Here is a 23,749-nt window from a genome sequence, read left to right as displayed (position 1 = left end):
ACCTCTCTTGGAAACCAAAATCTGAGGATGTTCAAAATTTGAGGATGTTCAAAATCTGACATAAGATGGCATAGTATTTGCATATAACCTACCCATATCCTCCTATATACTTTAAATCATCTGAGGGTTCCTATAACACCTAATGCAATGTAAATGCTGTGTAAATAGATCTTGTACTGTATTGTGTAGGGAATAGTGACAAGAAAAAATCTGTATGTGTTCAGTACTGATGCAATTTTTTTCACCAAGTATTTTCTGTCTGAATTCGGTTGAGTCTGTGAATGCATGGCTCACGGATACAGAGACTGATGTTTAATATCAGCCTTTGGATGCTATATATTTTCTCTTACGTCTTTGTAAGCATTTTTGTAGTAATCCCATCTTGTGGTTATAGTATAGCTTAAGTACATTTTATTCAGGATTTTTAGGAGAAAGAGACTAATCATTTGTCCTACACTGTCTTTTGTTCATTGTCATCCCAGAAAAAGGCCAAAAAGGATGTATGTACTGGGGAGATTGGTTGTTAATTGGCTTGATTAGAAACAAAACCCTGCCACATAAAAGAGGCAGTTAATTCTAGGGTGGTTGTTGAGTGGTCTCCAGTAAAAAGGAAAGGTCGGGTGCAGTGACTCAAGCTTGTAATCCCAGCACTTTGGGAGGTTGAGGTAGGAGAATCACTTGAGCCCAGGTGTTCAAGACCAGCCAGGCAACATAGCAACACCCCATCTCTATAAAATAAAAAGAAGAAATGAGAACGTTAGTGGCTAAGCAGAGAGGTGATTGTTGAGGGTTCCAGCTTCCCAGTTCTTGGAAGGCAAGCCTGTTCTGTGTCAGGCTCAGTCCTTGTTCTCTTTTGAAATGCCCTCTCTTCCCTCAGTTCTAGACTTTGTCATCATTTGATTTTAGGCTAGTGTGACTCAGACAGAACTAGATCTGTATTGTGGGGTAGAGTATTAAAAATACATAGCTCATTTAGTACATAAAAAGCATTTGGAGGACAGGAGAACCAAAAAATGAGCTATCCTAAGAAGCGTTGTCAACCCTATTTCTATTCCTGGATCTTATCAATTTTTAATAAAACATTTAAAAAAGATCAGGGAAGCAGTTTTCTTCATTTCTGTACAAATTGATTAACTCTTTCTCCTGGATGAGCTAGAGATTAATCTTTTTGCGGTAAAATCATCTCTTAGAAGAGAGAGTAGAAAACTAATCAGTGTTCTTTCTCTAAGAGGAAGTTTTGACAGTTGAAAAATGACCCATCTCTGAAGCAAGGCTTTGACAACAAGAGCCAGGAGAATTTGGGAGATAGAGTTATCATCTAAAATTAATATATCATTAATTCTTTCTAACTATGGTGCCACACTCATTGCCCAGGGTTTTTTTTTTTTTGAAACTAGAACACAAACATTAATTGTTGGTTCTTCTGGTGTTTGCTGTGATATAATAATCCAAAAAAATTATTTCATAGGTGGAATTATGTTTTGTTTAACAATATATTATGGACACATTAATCTTCCCAGAGACCTCTTCCATCAACCTTTTTCATATTTCTTAATGATAACAAAAAATTGCTTCTTTGTTAAATATCTTCTCTTTCTACAGCACTTATTTCAGAAAATGCCTTAACCTAAGATGGGGTACACTTTGTCTACCTGGCTATTGAAATCTTTCTCTAACAGTTGCATTTCTAGTTTAGATGACTTTATATGCTGCTTTATCTTTATTTTTGCCTTTAGTTTCTCTCTTTTTTTTTGACATAGCTTTTGTCAAATCTTAGGTAGACTGATTTTTATTATTTATTTTTGTCCTCCCAGTTATACAAAGTCACTTAACTGAACAATGGATCTATTTAATAATGCAAGGAAAAGTCACCCTCCCTAGATTTCCTGATTACAAACTCCTTGTAAGCACTTGTCTTGGGCCCTGGTACCAGTCCTCTGCCTGGGGCAAGATACTCTAAAAAATGTTGGAGAATTTTTGGTGGAGTAACATGGCTACTTACACATCAGAAAAACAAGTTGACTTAGAACAAGTAAACCAAATTGATGATGGTGTTGATGGAGTGGAGTGGGAATTAACTTTGTCCTATGAAACTATTTATCTCCAAGTGCTAGTCTTCAATTTGTAGAAAGACAGCATAACCTCATGCTTACCACTCATCTGCCTTCTTATACATTATTTTAAAATATTGACACATTTAGATACAAAAATAGGTGCTCATGTGATTTTTTTTTTAAAAAGTAAGACGAAAATGATTTCTTCTTATTTGAAATACATAGCATCAATTTTTTGGTGTGCTGTCCAGGAGGCAAGCTAATAGTACAAAGTGTTTTCGCTCCTTACCATATACTTTTGTGAGTTCAGAAAACGCTGCAGCCTACTGTAATAAACAGTCGCTGAAGCTAGTATCTGAAGACCCAGGCCTCTGGAGAGAGATCTTTAATTTAAGAATGTAGAGAACACTGTTTGTTTTATATAAGTAAGCTCCACAATTGTATGATTATACTTGAATGAAAATATGTTATGACCACAAAGCCAAAGGAGTGACTCACTTGGTAGCTATTGACAGGTTTTATTTTCAAGATGGGTTTAACTGCATTGTTGTTTTCAGACATATTTTACCCTTTCGATAGGATTAAGGGTCTATTTAGAAAAATCGCAAGTGGAAGTAAGCAGTAGAAGAGTTCATGTTTATTTCTTTCATAGTACCATTGATTTCTTTTCAGTAAGTTGAGACATCCTAATTCTGGTCTTGATATGCAGTTTAATTTCATGTGGGTGAATTATTCGGGATCCCTTTCAATATGGAAAGTTGACACAGTGGAGTCCCATCTGTCTATGCTATTGAATTTCTGCTTAGAAATACTTCCATGTGAAGGTCAGGGATTCCATAGCTTTCATAAACAGGAATCCAGGGACACAATGAACAGGAACTCTCTGAGTCACTGCAGGGAATGCAGAATGAGTTTAGGTTGGGTGTCTGGTGAATATGGTGAGGAGGAATTGATGTGTTATCCTGGAGCTTGGAGTACTTACTAATAAGGACCAAATCTCCGACTAGGGACAAATGAGTTCATCTCATTAAACAGAAGGCTGAACCTGTGAGAAACAAGCGGTCATACCCATAAGAGGCAGGCCGGAGATCTGAAAGTGACTGAAACCATGGTTAAACTTTTCCTTATTAACTGCAGCACTCTGTCTCATCCCATCTCCTGCCATAGTTTTAATCTAATCCACACAATTTAGTGAGGCCTCTTTCTACACACAGATCCCTCTCCTATTTGCTTTCTTAGAGTCTAGGGAGTTCTTGGAGGACGGTAATGGTGGAAGGTACCCGACGAAAGGAATGACATCTTTAAAGAATTAAGTACAACAGAAGAATCTAAAATTTGAGGTTACAAGGCTATAAGATTTGCAAATATAAGATTTTTACTGTTGAGTTTGCTTTATTTTGAGATGTGTGTATATATATATATATATATATATCACTAATGCAGTATATCTTATTCTGATTTGCTGGCCAGATTTGCTTTCTGATGCATGTTATAATGTGGGCATTAGTTCTTTTCCCCAAAGCCAGTGCTGTACGAGGATACTTCATATCATAAATTTGATTTCTGGGTTCTCTTGAACACTGAGAGTGAGTTATCTAGAAATAAAAAACCAAAAAGGTCATATAAAAGGAGGCATGATCCAGAAATGTGGATTTGATTTTTAAATCCACGAAAAAACAATAGAACAAAAAAATTCTGCTACATGCATAAACACAGTTCTCTCCAGAGAGTCGTCTCTGGCTGGATCTGTTGATTTGGGCAGGGATAGGGAAGGAAGTGCCTGCTTGACATGGGTAATTCGTGTGTTGGATCATCTACCTATGGATTTTTGAGAATACACTGTGGGGGAAGGAGTGTCCACATCATGTCCACATCTTACCTGTCTACCATGAGCCCGAAAAATCTGTACACAAGTGTATCCTGGGATAAAAATCATGCTCCACTTGGTAATATTGGACTGTCTGTCCACCAGGGTCAGACTTACTGCCTCCAGAAAAACCTCACAATCTGATGTAAAGCTCCATAGCTTGAGCCATCTCTTGTACCTGACCCTCATGCTACAGACTTAAAAGTCTGGTTTGATTGGTATCCCAAGTACCAGCTCCATCTCTTAGGTGTGGATTCCTAGTTACCAAGCTCATGTGATTTCTATGTATGACCAGAATGCTGAGATATTAACTTTTAAGTGTACATATAATCATTATTGGGCCTAGGCCCTTCAAAGGTCTTATTCTCTGCTTCGTAGACAGTCTGGCAAGATTGTTAAAAGCGCAGGTTCTGAAGGCAGACTGCCTGGGTTTAGATCCCAGTTCTCCCACTTACTAGTTCTGTGATCTTGGACAAGTTACTGAACTTCTCAGTTCTTCACTTTTTCACATCTATAAAGATGTGGATAAAAATAAGTCCTACCTTATAGGATTGTCATGAAAATTAAACCATTGTTTGGAGTGTGTTAAATGCTTTGTCAATGTTAGCAGTTATTATTATTTTTGTTCTTTTTAATCACTTTTGGGCAGACCTCTCCATGAAGCTAATCAGAAGGTTGTCTGGGGACTATGGTAGCAGAGCAAGATTGGGCCGATGTGCGTGGTTTTGACAGTTATTCCAAATCACTGAAGTCTGTTGAGTGCAGTCCTTTGCCTGTTGCTCCAGCTTGATGTTGACAATTAGAAGCCCTTGGCCAGTGTTTGAGTGGATCCTTTGAACTTGTGGTTCTGAAGTTTTTGTTTTTCTATGTTTCTAAAGCCCACCAATTACACTTCTTACTGCTACATTCTTTCTATAACTAGGACAATATTTACATTTACCATCAAGCCTTGCTGCTGTAGAACTAACCTCTTGTATAAAAACAAATATGCCTGAGAGAATGTATACCAGGGAGAAAGAGCAAATATTTTATTTTGTTCTTTTTTCTTCCACAACATCAAGTACTCTAGAATTATTTTGATGGCCAAAATTTATAAAGCACTTGTGACTTTATAAATTAAAAAATTATAAAAAAAGTGTGTGACAGGCTCTATGATAATTTCTTTACATACATTATCTCAGTTAATCTCCACATAGCCCTCTGTGGTCATTGATATTCTTTTGGTTTTTGTGAGAGTCTTGCTCTGTCACCAGACTGGAGTGCAGTGGTGCAATCTCAGCTCACTGCAACCTCCGTCTCCCAGGTTCAAGTGATCCTTCTGCCTTAGCCTCCCGAGTAGCTGGAATTACAGGCATGTGCCACCATACCCAGCTAATTTTTGTATTTTTAATATAGGCAAGATTTCGCCATGTTGGCCAGGCTGGTCTCGAACTCCTGACCTCAAGTGATCCACCTGCCTCGGCCTCCTAAAGTGCTGAAATTACAGACATGAGCCACTGTGCCTAGCCATGGTTATTGATATTATTATCCCTGTTCTACAGATCAGTAAATTGAGGCTTATCGGGTTTGGAATTTGACACTAGGTCTACTAATGTCAAGTCCTTGTATTTGATGGTTGCATTCTCCTAAGAAACTGAGTCCATTTAATTTAAAACAGAACTATCTCTTCCTTTGTAGAACAGAGTTACTATATGTTCACATAAGAAGTAGTCAAGTATATCCATATGTCTCATGCAGATTTCTACCTTCCAATGTACCCTGGTTGTGGGAGCCACTTATCCTCCCTTCTTAGGCTCTGTTTGCCACTAATTGGTAGTGCTACGTTGGCAAGTCACTTCATTGTCTTCCAGACCTAAAATTCTATTACTTACCCCACAAATAACAACAGCAAGGAACACTCATTACCCAGACTGAATACTGAGCAACTTAAAGGCCAGCATCTTCTGGTAATTCCCCAGCCCTCCTGTCTTTAGCAACAGAATTGGTTCCTTGTGGCCAATTTCATCTTTGCAAAATGAGAGAATGACTAAGAAAACATTAGTGGATGCAAATGAGGAAAAGAAAAGACATCTGTCAAGTTAATTAAGGGAAAACATTCCTTTGACCTCTTTTTTTTTCCCTGTGCTTTTCACCAAGGTGGGCTATTCTTCCTTCCTTAGAGACTACTTCCCTTTTCGTGTTAGAAACAAATAGTAAGGACCAAGCACGAAACTATGGGATAAACACACAACTAATTTTAATATCCATTTGGCAGTTTTCCTGTTGCTTCTCCATTTAGGAAACATTTTCTTCTACTTCTGCCCATTATCACAGCTTTGACATTCATTTCATTAACAGAATGTCATTTTGCAAGATACTGAATTAGGAGCAGCTAGCAACAAAACATGCTGAACAGAAAGACACTGGCTTTTTGCCACATGACTTCTCACAAAAAAGAACAAAGTGGAGCTCTGGTGTCGGTTTCTTATATTTGTATGTTTGTGTTCTGATTGTGGAGGCACATGAAATCAGGGACAGTTCACTTGTGGGCAGAACATTATGCCAAACTGCTATCTAAAAGCCAAATGCTGTAGAGCTGGGAGGTGTTAAATAGTCATGCTGTTCATTCTGGGCTTGAAATAAATTTCTGTTGAGTGTCATAAAAGGAGATTTGGTGGTCATGGAAGTAAGCCCCCTTCCCTTTTGTGGGTCAAAAATAAGCAGTTTTTGGGTCCTCTGAAGCAGAAGGAAGGATATTTTTATGGTTACTGATTAGCTATGTAGCTAAATTATGGACTAAAATATATTCACCAAATTAAATAGTTCTAGTGGTAGCAAGTTAAACTGAGACTTAATTTCTGTATAGAGAAGGCTGAAATGGGTAAAACTATTTTATAATAATTCAGTTGCTATGTATATATTCAAATAAGTTTTGGATATAAGGACATCTCCCAATCAAGCTTTCTAAAGCCAATGACCATTTCATAAAAGCAGTGCAAGTGGGACATGAGGTACAGGAGAAAAAAGTTAATAGTAGAATTGTACTGTGTTATTTCCCAAAAGGAAGACTGGAACATTAGATTTAAGTTATTGTGTTAACTCTAGCTTGGGACTGCCCCCACTGTCTAAGGTCTTTTTAAGAGTTACTTCCTTATCCCTGGCAATTGAGAATAATCTAATGACATTAAATTAATTGATTAAAGTAATTTTAACAGTAGGACTTTGAACTTGATTTTTCTGCTACTTGGAAAAAGATATATCAAATTGTGACTTTAATATACTTATATTGAGTACAAAATACAGAAGTTAAAAACAAAAAACAACTTGCTTATGTCACACACATCTTCCCTACCCCCAGCACTCACTTGTAAAGTAGATGTTTAGAAAACCATTAATTTGTGTTTTGTGTATCTTTTCTTATTTGCTCAGTATGCCTGTTGACTTCACTTTGGTCCCTAATAATAACTGAAGTATGGACAGCTAACCATTTGGATGTCTGTCTCATAGGTATTTGATCTGACCTTTTCCCCTGTTATAAAACTGGCTCCACCACCTCCACTTTCCCCCAACTTTGCTACTTTGATAACCCAGCTCTAGGTAGGGCCAGCCTGGTCATAGCCGCTCTTTATCCTTGCAGGCTAGATTAGACCATGTGAGTTTTAAATGACTTTATACTATGTTTTAGGTAGCATCAGCCCTTGGAGAAGTTTCCCAAGTTACAGCGCATGTCCTTTAGCTCTTAGAGATAATTACCCGACCTTTCCAGTACTCTCTTCCCATCTTCATCTCAAATGGTAACACTCTTTATTGTGTGTCTTTGATCTTTGGGCTGTTGTACTAATCTTAAATCCAAAAGCCATCTCCGTCATTGACTCTCCCAGCCCTTGAGGTCCTTCCTGTAAATAGATGACCTGCCCCAATGACCTAGAATCCCTGGGGTGGGCATGCAGACTAGGTATCTTTTGACTCATGTTGCAGATAAATTGCACTAAAAAATTAATAGGCAATGAGATATAGGCCCTTCTCACATTTATTACTTTTTACTTCTAACATTTAAAAAAGTTGGATTTATTCTGCTACTATAAATCCTTCCTTCTTCCCCACCTTTTTTTTTTTTTTTTTTTTTTAATTAGAGAGGGTCTTGCTCTGTTGTCCAGGCTGGAATGCAGTGGAGTGATCATGGCTCACTGCAATCTCAAACTCCTAGGCTCAAGTTATCCTCCAGCTTCAGCCACCTGAGTAGCTGGGACTAAGGCACACACTACCATGCCTAGCTATTTTTTAAAATATTTTATAGAGATAGAGTTTCCCTATGTTAACCAATCTGGTTTCAGACTCCTGGCCTCAATGAGCCCTCCTGCCTTGGCCACCCAAAGTGTTGGGATTACAGGCGTGAGCCATACAAATCCCATTATATCCAGCTTCTACTTGACTTTGATCATTGTGTCTTGCTCCCTCTTTTAATTAGACTGATGATCCCATTGCGGTTTTATTCAGAATGATATATGTAAGTTGATTGTTCCAGAAGGATGTTTGATACCATGCATCCAGTACCACAGACTTCATCAGCTCTTTGTGTTTTCTTAGCTATGTACATTGCCTTGATCAATCCAGTAGTATTGGACTATAATATGACATTTTAGATCAGTTTAGTCTTATAAATTGGACTATATGTTTGTCCTCCAAGTTAAATTATAAACTTCTTGAAGGCAGGGACCACATTTAGCCAGTCATTCAAAAGTATTTAATGTATATCTATTCAAGTAATTTTTTTCTGTGTTCTTCTGGGTATCCAAAGGGATTCAGTGTTACATAAAATATAATCCTTGTTCTCAAAAAATTTATAGCCCACTCCTAGGTTGTAAGCTAGCCCACTCCTAGGTTGTAAGCTTCACGTACAATCCCAGGTTATGTGTTATGTTATTGAGTAAATGATCACCAAGTGATACTGTGTTTGCCAGGTTTACTGCAGTATGACAAGGTGAATGTCAGCCACCAATAACACGTGCTAATACTGTGATGTCAGAACCCTCCATGTTAGCCATGTAGAAATAGCTATGCTGGTATGTCCAACTTTGAAATAGAGCCACAAAATGGAGAATAACTCAGGAGAAATGAGTTGTTAAAAAATGTGCATTCATGCACAGTGTAACATTTCAGTCAACAACAGACCACATATATGGAGGACTGCATATACACAGGTGGTCCCACATGAGTGTAATGGCATATTTTTACTGTGCCTCTATGTTTAGATCCTGTCGACCTGAAAGGAAAAGTTCAAGGCAAAATTAAGATAAGTAGAGAGTTTCATTGGGGCTAAGTTTGAGGATTGCAACCCTGAGCAGAGATTCAAGTTGCTCTGCATATACACTCCAATTAGCAGCAGTTACAGGTAGATTTTTAAAGGGAAAGAAGAGGTAGTTCCTAAATTGGTTACCAAGAATTTATGTTAAAATGACACAAGCTATTAATTGTGTACCCATTGTCATTTCTGTCATAAATTCCAGGAACATGAAGATAATGAGTGAAGCAACTAGTCAGAAACAAAATGCCTTTAAACGATTTTCCCCCAGGCAAGGTGAGGATGTGACTGAAGTCCCTACTCCTGCCTCTCTGGGCCTGATACATTTTGCATATTTCACGTAGCTCTGACTGCTCTGAGCTATTTTTCTTTTCTCAATACACAAATACCATTGTGTTGCATTTGCCTCCAGTGTTCAGTACAGTAACATGCTGCACAGGTTTGTAGCCTGGGGTCCATAGACTATCCCATATAGCCTCAGTGTGCGGTAGGCTCTACCATTTAGGTTTGTGTGAGTGCACTCTGTGATGTTTGCACAAGGACAAAATAGCCTAATGAGGCATTTCTCTAAATGTATCTCTGCTAAGCAACAGGTGACTGTATTTTCGTCAGGCAGATCACTGAAATTACGAGATTATTTAGGGAAGTCATATGAAATGGATGGATAATCTGCAATGCATAGTATGTTCTGTAAAATTCTAGTGTTTATTGTTTATGAAAATGTATTTAAAAGCTGAATGGGAATTTATCTCACACTTCAGCAAATTTTTGTTATCTCTTTTCCAGATTCTGCCTTAGAGTCTAGTTATCTGTGAATCAGTCTTGACTCGCCTTTTATACTTTAAACACTTTGAAACAGCTTCATTTTCTTATCTCACACAGTACTTTGTACATGAGAATAGACATTCCAGAAATACTTGTTATATTGGATAGTGCCTTTTCTAATATCTACATGTTCAGCTGTTTCTCTTTTCTTCTATGAAGACAGAGAATTGGGCCAGAACTCACTGTGGATTTATCTTAATGGATTAGATATATTTCCAGAAAGTACTATATAAGCTAATATCTATTTTCCTATTGACTTTCTTCAGAATTTTTGAAAGCTTATCCCTTTCTCTAGCTATTGAAATTAGCCTAAATTTTTTTTGTTCATAGGTGAAAGCAGTGTAGGCAACTATTCATTCCCATTGTAATTAATGCCTTTAGAAGAGGTTTTCTGCTAATAGAAAAGTTAAGTTCAAGTATCATGCCAGTAATGTCAATAATTACATCCCCCTGATCACTATGACCTGGATCATTACATTGATACAAATACGGAAAGGCCTGAGGCACTCGGGCTTGAGTCACCTCAGTATCATCACTTGCTATTTCTCCAAGTTTTTTGAGGCTGTACAAAAGAGCACAGACTGATGTAACACTTCCATTGAATTTTGGAGCTGTTTTTGTACAAACTAATTTTTAAAGTAAAATACTATATTTAAAAGCAGAATCACAGGCGATAAGAGTGCATTCAAGATGCACATCAATTCGACATCCTAACTGGTCCTCCTGCTTCCTCCTTTTAATCTAGCAGCCAGAATGATTCTCTAAAAACAAAACTCAGGTTATGTTCAGAACCTTCCAACAGCTTCCCTTGTCACTCAGGCTAAAAACCTGACCCTGCACTGTGGCCTACAGGCTGCTGCAGACCTGCCTCCTGCCATGTCTCTACCATCCTCTGCTGGCACTCTTCCCTGGCTCTCTGCACACCTGCCGTGCTCGCTTGCCTGCTGCTCCTAGAACACTCTGGCCTCAGGGCCTGTGCTTTTGCTGAATGCTCACTTCCTTGCTTTCTGGTCTTATCCTCTCTTACCTCCCCAGTGAGGCCTTTCCTGACCACCTGTTTGAAATTGTGAACTCCTACCCCTGCACTCTGTCTACTTTGTGCATTATTTTTCCTCCATCGCTATCTCATGTACCACAAATTTTACAAATTTATTATGTTAATTTTCTGCTTTTCCCTCCAAAATGTAAGCTTCCTTGATAACAGAGACTTTTGTTTGTTTAGAATAGTGCCTAGCATCTTAGGCACTCAGAAAGTAATTTATTGAAGGAATTAATGAAAGCTTGGGAGGAGCCCTGATTTCATGGGCCATAAGGAAGATGATCCCAGCGAGTTTCTTAATTTCACATTAGTAGCAAAGGGTGTGTGACAAAGGCAGAGAACAACTTTGTTATCTGCTGCCTTCTAAGGAGTAATAGTGCTTATCCAGCCAGCTACTAGGTGTGGCCTTGTGCTATTCAGAAAAAGTGGTGGAGATGTAGACTTGAAGATGCCTAAAAAGAAAGGGTTGACTGATTTACATAAGAAAGACAGTTATTTCTGGGAGAAGACAACAGAATGTAAGCAAAAGTAGAAATATCCAGGTGAAGCAGCAATAAGCAGGATTTGGGGAAGAAGTGTCCAAAGAAGATTTTAAGAAATGTTTGCTTTATGTTGCATGATATAACGTGATATAATTTTTCTTTCAAATATAGCCTCTTGTCAAAGACATTTTTCAAAGCTTTTTCAATCAAGTGCACAGAGTTCTAGATCTTTAATGTTGCAAAGAGGAAACAGAAATGTCCATGATATATAATTTTAGTGCATTTAGGAATCCTAAAATTTGCTTCAAAGGAATAATCTAAAAAAGGAATGAATTAGACCCATATTTATGTTGCCATGGTTAAACCTCAAAAACATAATGTTGAGTGAAAAAAAGTAAGTTACAGAATATCTAATTCTGTATAGATATTCATCCAAAAGTATAATTCATCCAAAAGTCAAAAACATGACCGTCATACAAATATGAAATGAACATGTATCAAATATTTTGTTTAACTTATCAGTGAGGGCAGCAGTAACAAATTAAAACAGGTTCAAAGAGATTTTTAAAAATCAGATATATATGAATATATATACATATGTAGTCAGGAATTATGAAACAAATTTGCTCATAGATGCAAAATTAGTATCTTATAGGACATTGATAGTAAATATTTGAGGTCATCTTTCCTTGGGGTGGACATTAATTGTATCTTCACCAGATAAAATTCATTCACATTATTATGGATGAGAATCATTCGCATTACTCCCAGTTTTCTACTTAACTTAAGCTTCTACAGAGTTTTAAAATCACCTAGTCAGTAGAAAAACAATGTATATACCTTTACAGAATCAAATAATTCCCAGGGATCGTCTACTATACAAAGCCCAACAAGCCACTAAAAGGTAACTCTTAATTTATTTTGTACAATTTCAAGTCTCTGTTTTTCCTGTTATGTGATACTACTAGTGAAAAGTGGAACCACACACATATAGTGTGGTTATACATATAGAGTGTGTGTGTGTGTGTATGTGTGTATATATATATATATGCTACCATACCAAGAATGAATGGAAAAGCTACAAGCCCCAGTTCTTTCAGTAGTTGCCTTTTAGGGACTGGAATATGTTATTGGTTTGGACTTCAGAGAGTATATTTTGTTCTCTCTCTAATTTCTATATCTTTTTTAAAGATTGGAAACAAATAGGACAAATGATACAGTTGCTTGTTCCAGTGTGGTAGGAATTGTTGGATTATTTTTCTATTTTTTAAAATTTTTGAGACCAAAAAAAAATAAGTTTATGACTATTTCTCTCATCTGTTTCAACCTCTTCATTGTGAAGAGATAGAGATAGAAACCTGCTGAGTTTATAACATTTATTCTGCAGTACCACATTAGCTAGACAATTTCTGCCTTCCGGTCATGCCCTATTTCTTCCATTTCAGACTTCTTCTTTGTTTAAGAAATACTCATATGATCATCTTCTCTTAAGGTGTGAGGAAACAGTTAGCAGATGTTCATGGGCAGTAAAGCTCTGGTCTATGATTGGTCTCCTGTGCAAATTTATCACATTTTCATCAGGACGAAGTAATAATTCTAGCCTTCCAGAATTACCGGGGCCCCTCTTACTCAATTCACTATATTATTACTGCCCCTCAGTGGTGGTTAGTCTTATATTTTACTGAATGTCAACCATTCAAATCAGCTGTAAATGTAAAAATCACTGCCTGTTCGGGTTTCCTCTCTTCATTGTTCTTGCCATGGTCAGAAATGATCAGAATTTATGTCTCAAAGTGAATGTAATTTAAAATTAAGTTGGATTTCAGCTACTCAGAGTAATTGGAAAAGGCCACAACCTGGTGGGCCTCGCAGTTTTTAGAGACCTGGTGGGGGATGGCTAACAGGTTCTTCTGCCAGGAAACAAGTGGCAGACCCAGATGTGAAACTTTCACAGGTCCCACCAAGCCTTTCTTATGGAGCACGGAGCATAAGGACAACTTCTGCAGAAATGGAATAGGGTACTTGGAACCAAAAATACATACTCCTCCTTCCCCACCCGCCTCCAGCTTAGTAGCCCATAGTCCTCTTTGTCCCTCACACTGAACCAGGCCTGACTTAGATGATGAAATACATGGCCTGTCTCTTTATCTTCCTAGCAAATGGGAGGTGCTTTTGGCAGCAATTAGGAAATTGAGAAGCTCCTTGTGAAACTGTTTTGGCAATGGTAACAGTGAACTCAGGGAGCAGGTGTGGTGCCTTGTTCAATCCTCATTTCGCCTGCCCTAGCAAAAACCATGCAAACAAATAAAACACTTCCTGGTGGTGACCTCATGTCACTCCAAAGCATCTCCACCCAAGCACCCATTCAGCTGTGACATTCTTACACACAGTGTTCTGTCCATGCCTGCTCACCTCCTACCCCTCAGAGGCAGCCAATCCTTCTCCCTCAAGGTCCTATCATCAGAACATCTTTCCCCCTTCCCATTCTTCTCAGATTCTGTAGTCAGCAAGGTGTGTTTCTTGTGCTCTAAGTTATCTTTCTGTGCCTCATAGTTGCCCCTAGGAGGAGCTTCCCAAGGAGGTTCCAGATAAATGAAGAAAGTAAAAAGAAATGCTTACTTGTGATCATCAGCTCCTGTCCTAATCCATTGTTTATACCATTATCTCAAGTTGTTATATGACTGTTTTCTCAGCCTAAATTCTGAATTTGCAAGTAGTGACTCTGTGCCATTATGTTAATAGAACAATAGTTGTCACCTTCTAAATTCAGAGAACAAACTGTGCATCTTAGCCATAGAAAAGTAAGTTTTTCCATGTGCTGCTTCAACTGGAGAACTGAGAGAGGAGGTACTTTGTGGGAAATGGTTGGTCTCATGTTGGGCTTTCAGATTGGAGTATGGGCATGGTGGATGGCTTCTAGCTGTTGAAGAATGAAGTCAAAAGAATGCATTTGGGGATGGAATAGTTGCAACTTGAGTTCATAACTTTTCTTTAGTTTCATTTTTGCGGTCATGTCCCTGTGTCCCTAAGGATGAAAACTGGAGATAACTCTTTACAAGCTCAAATGCTTGGATAAGGGTGAATAATAAAAAAGAGATTTCTGCTACAGGAGAAGTAGTATTCATGTTTAATCTGGTCAGACATCACCTGTTTTTGCCTTGGGTGACTTTGCTTGAAAAAAAAAAAAGCAAGGCAGAATTGACTTAGTTGTGCTGGTGAAAAGGAAGGAGGCTTTAATTTGCCTGAGTGGAGATGTTTCCACTATTTTATCACTTAATGGATTAAATGAGTAGGCATGGCCATGCACACCTGGAGAGACTGCCTGACATGCAGGTGCCATAAACCTCTGCTTTCATGGGCAGAAAAGTATGTGATACCTGGAGAACAGGGGTCAGTCAGCTCAGCGTTTTGCACCAATGTTATTATTACTGTGGGCATTGCCAGGTGCTGTGGCAACCTAGGTGGCAGATACAGTTCCAACTCACTTGGAGTTTTCTTACTGTTGGGGTTAAGTGCAGATTTTAATTCATCTATTGGGAATCAGATACTTAGAGTACTAAGATTAGGTGACTGTCAGATATACCAGAAGCAGGTACTATTGAGATTGGATGACTCTTCCCTCCTGTACCCTGGAAAGGTTTTCTACAGAATATCTCAGTTAGGGTCCTAGGATTTTAAAAGTATTTAGATATATATATATATAGGCCTAGGTATTTGGGAATGAAATGCAGTATAATGTGTCCCTCTACCCTTGAAAATTTTAGCAACAAATTCATTCATAAGGCTAAGACCCCATTTCATAAGTATAGAGATTTATCTCCTGTACATATGGAAATATATCTTAGCCTATACTATATAAACACTGGCTTTGCTACTTTGGGAACATTTGATGTTTAAAAGCTTTCCGTTTCATTGTCAAGAGAGATTCCAGAAAGTTCCAAGTCTGTTGTAATTTTAATATCATCTCTAGCTTCATTTTGAAAGGAAAAAGGTTAGAGGAGACACTTTCAGTGATGAGTTATGCTTGGATTATTCATGGCATTTGTCAATAAGATATACCTTCGATAATTTGTTTTGTGTAACATACTACCCATACCTTAAATATGGTAAACTGTTCAAATTCTGAGGTAATTTGTTTTTAACTTCTCTTCTTTTAACTTGCTCATGTATTCATAGATGAAGGAGCCTGTTTTCTTTCACTCTACATTGCATTCATAATGAATCATCTATTTATAAAGATTAGAAATCTGTGTAGAGAAGTAGACGCACCCAGGATGACTGTAATGTAAATCTGTTAGTATATTGACCAAAGACGTATATTTTATTTGTGGGTTTTATTTAGACACTTCTTTTTGAGATTTTTTGAATCACATTTTTGAAATCACTTTTCTACCCCTTTTTGATAGACTTTAAATAACTAATACAATTGTGAGGGTTTGTTGTTTGTGTTTTCATTTTTTTTTTTTAAATCTAAATTGTTCACTATTTTGCCTGTTGTGGTAGTATATGTACCTTAGTGTGTATGGTAATATACATTTCTTAGAAAATTTTTAAGTTTTTCTTTAAGAAATAACATTTTCTAAATTTAAAGTATATCAGTATATTTTATACCTAGTTAAGATATTCATTAGATTACTATTTGCACTGATACACATTTCTTATTAATTTTATTTATACATATAAACAATAAATATGTTGAAAAGATTTTTATACATGATGTAGATCAAGTGCTAAACATGAAAAAATATAGCCATTTTTATAACAACCTGAATTTCAGTTAATTTGCTGAAAGAAGTTTGCTGACATTTCCAGGACATAAATCTGTCATTTATAATTTCTTCTATTAGCAACAGCAAGTTAATATATTTAATATTTCTGTATTGGAATGAAAGGAGACATTAATTTGAATTAACACTAAATATACAGTATCTTTTAAAAACAATCAGACTGTCTGATTTAATGATTGTGAATTTAATAGGTTGAATACATACATTTCTTGATAGATGAGTTGATAATGTCCAACCCACCTTCATAATTAAATATCAAAAGTCTATTCTTATTAACAACTGCTTTAAGGCTGAGTAAACATTATCTTAATTAAACTCACAGATAATACTAGGGAATGCTGATTGCTGCACTAAGGAAAACACAGTGATGCAGCCCCATCTTAAGAAATTATAAATATGGGACTGTTGACAAATGATAATAAGCAGCAAACGTCTAAGAGAAGATAACTCCGAAGTTTGTATTGGTGAAAGAAATTGGGTTTGGTTTTGAAATGTATTATTTGAATATTTAGAAATGTTATCTCACTGTACCTAAATTAGAAGTCCAGTGAAAATTCCTGTTTCAGGAATCTGGTATAACAGAGTTCTGTCCTGCATTAAGAAGGCATTGCAATAAACTCTTAATGGTGGTTGAGGGCAGCATAGTGTAGGAGGATAGAGGCACAGAGCCCTGTACCTTGTTATAGGTGAATTAAATGAGGTAACTTGCTGAGTTTTATCACCCTCCTATGACTACTGTATTGCTAATAGAGAATGAAGTGCCAATCTATTTTGAAGAAAAGCAAATGAAAATGAGATAATATCCACTTCACCATCCGCCAGTTTTGTATTTGTCTTATTCTTTAAGGCTTGTGAAAGTTACTTTGAAATCAAATTAGCCATTTTATAGCTTCCTACTAGCAGAAACAGGAACAAATTGTTGTCCTGTGCTCATGTGTATTAATTTATTTCTAAGCTCTGGGTATTCAGGATCAAACCAGTAGCTAGCGTGCTTGTGAAAGAGGACCATCACTATTGTTTTTATACACTGGGATCTGATTTTATGATTCCAGAACATTTACCTTAATAAAGAATTTGTGAATGCCATATACAAGATGAAAAATGAATGAGTGGTGAGATACATTTATCTTAGGCATCAGCTATTCTGTTGACAAAAGGCACAAATAAGAAATTTTGCCTAAATAATTAGATTTTTAATTAGTGCATCATTATAAGATTAACATCATTGCGCTTCATTGCATGTAATTTTGTATTAGAAATTTTGTGTCAACGAAGATGCTACCTGTGATTTGCTGATTTGAATCCTTAATTTATCACTTGTGTGTATGGCATGTTGCATATTTGCAGTCAAGCGCTGGAAGAAGGTATTTGATTATTGCTCCACTGGTGGTGAGGAATATTGATGGTGTTGTGCTTTATGAATACATTATATTTTCTGATATTCAAGAGGCAGCCACCCCTCAAATATTAGTGAATGCGTAATTGTAATAATTTTAAGAGTCACATGAGCAGATAGGTTGTTCAACCTGGTCCATGTCTATCTGGAACATGCTTGAACATTATCGATGCTGCATTCTTTTTAAACGTTGTTTTTTCTTTCCTTTTGATAGTTGCCGAACAAGCAACCGGAAAAGCTTAATAGGCAATGGGCAGTCACCAGCATTACCTCGACCACACTCACCTCTCTCTGCTCATGCAGGTAATTGGTTACCATTTCTTGAGTTTTGTTTTATTTCTTTATTTGTTGGTTTTTAAAATAATTAATGCATTTTGAGATTTGGTGTGTCTTCACATGTTATCTTTGTTTTCCTGTTGTTTTATCCCTAAGTTGTTCTTTGCGACATGTTAGCCCAAATCTTATCCTCTCTGTTTAACTGTTTGAACTCTAAAATATAGAATTCCTTTTTATATGGGGTCCCTTTTAAATTATTTCTTTCTCCATTTCTAAATGCCTGGATGATACAAGACATGGTTTCCATGTTAGGAATATCCTTGGGAAATGTAAACATGATAACTCATATGAAAAGTACTAATGTTAAGAACTGTTCAGCATATTTCTCCCTAAAATTGAACTTGTCTAATATATTGTGATGGTCATTTTAGGGACAATGAAGATTTAAGAGACAAAGCCTTTGGCCTCAAGTACGTTATAGAGTTATAAGGAAGGTTAGAGCAGTACTGTAAAAACTAGACAATGATAACTGCTTTATATGCTGGTTTTTTTTTTTTTTTTTCAAAGTTCTATCCATGGTGAGGCAAAGAAGAGAAGGGTTAATTCCAATAAAGAAAGTCTAGAAGCCTTTAAAGGAGCCATTTGCCCAAGATGTTGAAAGATGAGCAAGACTTTGTTGGCTGGTAGAGACGGAGTGAGAGAAAGGGAATTCTCAGTGTACGGCTAGAGTGTGGGACGTGTGTACTTCATTACGAGAACATAAGGATGGAAAGGCAGAGGAAGGTCAGGAAGTGGGAGGAAGTTTGACTTTGAAGCCCTTTTAAGGGTTTTAAGGAGGATCTGTGTTATAGGAAGGTATCTTCAGGATTGTGAAGGATGAAGGTTAGAAGAATGAGCTCTTAGCCCTACTTCACTGTACTCTTGTGAAAACTCTTAATTTGACACTCGTGTTCTCAGATGATCTTGACTTCATATTTAAATGCAGGGCTATCACTCTCACCCAGAAAGCAGTTCTTAAGCTCAAGGGGCCCTTCAAGTTCCGATTGGGAGTTGTCTGTTATATCACTGGGGAGAAGAAGGGAGAGAAAAGTAGTTGCTCCTTTGGAGTGAAATTTTATTTTCTCTGTAGAAATAATTAAGGGAATTAAAGGTGGTAAAGTAAAAAGGTAAAAGATAAATAGATAAAATTATGATGCTGTAAAATGACCACTAACATCTAGAAAGGCCTCTGCCAGGTAAAACCTTAGAGTTGGAGAAGCTCTTACACAGATGAAGACAAGTTCTAGACCACTCATTGCAGCATCATCTGTAATAGCTAAACATTTGAAGTAACCTAAGGATCCTATGACTTGGAAAATGGATAAATGAATTGTGGCATAGTTATGTCCAAAATACACTGTGCACATAGAAAACAAATGAACACTACTCAGATTTGCTTGGATGGAGCTCAAATATATTGTTGAACAACAAAAGCAAATCACAAAAGAATATTATGTAAGCCTTTCATATGAAGTTAATATGCTACATACAATATTTTGTTTAGGGAGATATATATATATATATATATATATACACACACACACACACACGATATATATTTATCCTACAATATGATTATATTCTATACATTCATTGTATTATATTTTATGTATTTTTATAATGTAAGAGCCTAAAGGAAAACATGATAATGTTAAAGACCAATTTCATGATAGTAGTTACCTCTGAGAGGGCATGAGAGGGATATAATTAGGCAGTGGGTGTAAGCAGTGGTAACATTATATTCCAAGGCTACATGATGAGGATACATTACTTCTATTACTACCATTTCTGTTTTTGAGATTGATATTATACCACTGTCATTGAAATCCTACAGAGGGTCAAACAATGCCAAATACCTTACTTGGGACATCACTCTGGCACCCAGCACAGTAGTGTATGCTAGATGCTAAGTGAATGATGGATTCTGTTTTTTAGTATATAATTCTGTGATGTAAAGATTTTAATTTCACTCCTCTTTATAGTATTTATAGCAATTTCACCATCCTTTATGTGCCTGTTGATTAGTCTTTTATAGCTGTGATTTTCTTCACTTCTAATATTGAGAAGACAGAACATGTGGCTAAGACTTTAATGATCCTTTTAATTATTTTTCTTTTCTCTCATAGACTTAGCTTAAGTTCTTTCTCCTTCAATATTAATTTAGAATTTAATCAGAGGAGTGGGCAGAGGGAAGCCTGTCATTCAGGTTCTAAGAGTGTTTTGTTTTTGTTGTTTTTGAGACAAAATCTCCCTCTGTTGCCCAGGCTGGAGTGCAGTGGCACAATCTCAGCTAACTGCAACTTCTGCCTCCCGGGTTCAAGGGATTCTCCTGCCTCAGCCTCCCGAGTAGCTGGCATTATAGGCCATGCCACCATGCCCGGCTAATTTTTTTTTCTTTTTGTATTTTTAGTAGAGATAAGATTTCGCCCTGTTGGCCAGGCTGGTCTCAAACTCCTGGGCTCAAGCAGTCCTCCTGCCTCAGCCACCCAAAGTACTGGGATTATAGGCATGAGCCACTGCACCTCACTCAGCATTGTTTTTCTTTATGTTATGGAGCCAACAGGTTATTGTTCTCTCAGATGCAGTAGAAGCCTGTCAGACTTTCTGTGAGAAGTGGCATTTATCACTGTCTGATAGATTCCTATTTCTGTATGAAAGGAAGAACATGTGAATACGATACAGGACTAGGTCTCACATCTTGATAACATGCAGCGCCTCTTCACCAGCCACTCCTTTTGCCTCACCCTTTCTATTGCTACGTTCTCTATCCTGCATTGGACACAGAGTGCCAGCGAGGTTTTCTAGGCATCTCCATCAAAATGAGATGGAAGAACCTCCATCTTTCAGCACTTATTAACCTAAAAGATGAAATTGCACTTTCTACTTTTCTTAGGTGGGGTTACATGAACCAGGCCAGTCATCACAGACACATCATTTGTACCTATCAAATGTATCAGTAGCGAGTGCTCTGGGGAGAAAGAGATACTGGCATACACAGTGCTCTGGAGCATGTCTTCACAAAATAGTGTTTGTTGGGGGCCGGAGATTCCTAAAAGAACAGTGAATAGGACAGTCTCATTGAAAGATAAAAAAAATAAAAAGAAAGAAAAGGCATAGAAAATCACAGGCTCTCACGTCCAGGAAGATTCTAAGCATGAAAAATAATCCAGAAGTCCCAAAGGGAAAAGACTAGTGTATCTCTCTTACAATGAAAATTTCTATATCAAAAACAAACTCAGAAGAAATCAAAGTACAAAAAATGTTTGTGCCCATAACTGATTGCCAGTTTACATGAAGAAGTTGTGTAAATTGATATGAAATATTGAATGCATCAATAGAAAAATGGGCAAGAGATGCAAACAGCATGACATAAGGAAAAAATGGCCAACAAAACATGAAATGATATGTCATTGCAGTTATTTAAAAAAATGGCCAGGCACAGTGGTCACACTTGTTATTGCAGCACTGTGGGAGACTGAGGCAGGTGGATTGCTTGAGTCCAGGAGTTTGAGCCTAGATGACATAGTGAGACCTCATCTCTACAAAGTTTCTCAAAATTACCCAGGCATGGTGGCACATGCCTGTGGTCCCAGCTACTTAGGAGGCTGAGGTTGGAGGATCGCTTGAGCTGGGGAGATCAAGGCTGCCATGAGCTATAATGGTACCACTGAACTCCACCCTAGGTGAAAGAGATAGTGTCATTCACCTAGCATGGGGTCAAACCCCTTTTTTAATTGATAAAATTCAGTGATAGCAAAGATGTGGGAAAGCAGTCCCTTTCCCATGATCTAAGGGTTGATGTGAATTAGTGTAACCATTTTGACTAGTGGTTTTCAGTATTGGTGAATATTTCAAATGTGTTACCCTTTTGCCCAGCAAATTCATGTAAAGGAATTTATCTTACTGATATTCTCATAAAATAACAGAAAATTATAAGTATAGCATGGCTTTTGTACCTAGCAAATGGAAAGGTACCAGTTTTCTTATTTAAATTTTTCTTCAATAATGGACTAGTTAAGTAAATAATGATTCAGGGGTATAACCCAGCACTAAATAGTTGTTACAAAGAACAAGGTGGGCTTTTTATGTGCTGGTACTGGAAGGATACACAAGATACATTATTAGGTGAAAACATTGCATGTTGTCATTTCATGTCCATCTGTGTTTTACAGTGTGTACATACAGATGAAAACACACTTGTATATTCATGCATAGTCATAGAAATTTGTGGAAAAGGAAAGGAGAAACTGTTAAGTGTTTAGGGAATAAGAAAGTAGGGAAATTAGCACATAGTGCCTTTCTGATAAAAATAAGGCTCTAAAAATAAAACCCATAAGAAAACAATATAATATCTGCAGTAGTTTTCTATTGCTGAGTAACAAATTACTCATAATTTACTAGTTTAAACAACATACATTTATTAATCTTACAGTTCTTCAGGGCAGAAGTCTGGGCAGGCTCACCTGGGTTCTCAATGCTCAGGGTATTATAAGGCCAAAATCAAGGTGTTGGTTGAGCTGAGCTCTTATCTGGAGACTGGGAAAGAACTCACTTCCAAGCCCATGCAGTTGTGGACAGATTTAGATCATTGCCTTTGTAGAACTGAGTTCCCTGCTTCACCCTGGCTATCAGCAAGAGGCTGCTTTTCAGCTCCTAGAGGCTGGCTGCCCTCTGCGATCTCATAGCCAGCAGGGCCACATCCGGTCATTCTCACACTTCAAATCTGACTGCTCCTCCTTCCATCAACCAGAGAAAACTCTTGCTTTTTAAAGGCTCATTTGGTTGGGTGAGGCCCCACTCAGATATCCTCTATACTTGAAAGTCAACTGACTTCGGACAATTACAGCTTAAAAATCTCTTCATAGTAGTATTCATTTTTGGTTGAATAACTAGGGGACTGGAATTTTGAGGAGACCATGGTTAGAATTCTGCCTACCACAGTAACACTTCATATTGTATTCTGATTTAGATGGGTAGAAGTGGGAGCTCTAAGAGTGATACTTAAGAGGATGACCACAGAGGAAAAGGAGATAAATAACTGAGACACAGTGATTCCAGGCTTTTAAAGTGCTTAGGTAGCAAATGTAGCCCTGTTGGCCAAAATACCTATTTTCTGTGTCTTCAAAAGTTATTTTACTGTGAATTTGCAGGTGGCTACTTTGATGTATTTTTAAAAGTGTTTCTATAAGGAAGGATGGAAAGGAGTTTCACTTTTCTGTTGGGCAACTTTAGGAGTTATTGAAGATAGGAAATATCCCTAAATCTCTGTCTATGTGTATATATAGATTTAGGTTACAAAGAAACTTCATTTCGTAAGAGTTAGTCACCACTGTACTTATGCAGCTGTGTTCTGCTTGTTTGTTTGGGGTAGGCACATGGAAACCAGGCAACAAAACACAACATTCCGAATCCCACTCTTCAAAATGAATCACATGAACATTTTAATGCACATCCCTTCATTAACTTCTCTGCCTCCCACCCCACAATCACCCATGGGGCTTTGACTTAACAAATAAAACTCAGCTTGTAACTTAAGAGGGTTTCCAAGGAGAAACTATATGACATCATGTACATTTTTTAACATAATATCTTCATTATTTCAGAAACCTCTTAAAGACCTTTCTCTTTTTGATTTAGAGTCTCTCTTTTTGAGCCACACATAAGAATTGTTTGCAACTTGCTCACCTTGCACTTCAGCTGTAT

At 37.3% G+C, this 23,749-nt stretch overlaps 1 protein-coding gene across 1 annotated transcript in view; it reads left to right on the top strand.

The window, feature by feature from the left end:
- Nucleotides 1–23,749, top strand: part of LOC111539888 (microtubule-associated serine/threonine-protein kinase 4) — a 168,308-nt gene that overhangs the window by 31,184 nt on the left and 113,375 nt on the right. The window contains exon 3 of the mRNA XM_023207893.1: nucleotides 17,946–18,034. Within this exon, the coding sequence (XP_023063661.1) occupies nucleotides 17,946–18,034 (89 nt within the window). The remainder of the gene's footprint in view (nucleotides 1–17,945; nucleotides 18,035–23,749) is intronic.

This window comes from Piliocolobus tephrosceles, chromosome 4 (assembly GCF_002776525.5).
Source record: "Piliocolobus tephrosceles isolate RC106 chromosome 4, ASM277652v3, whole genome shotgun sequence".
Taxonomy (NCBI): domain Eukaryota; kingdom Metazoa; phylum Chordata; class Mammalia; order Primates; family Cercopithecidae; genus Piliocolobus; species Piliocolobus tephrosceles.
This window is presented reverse-complemented; position numbering and strand designations above follow the sequence as displayed.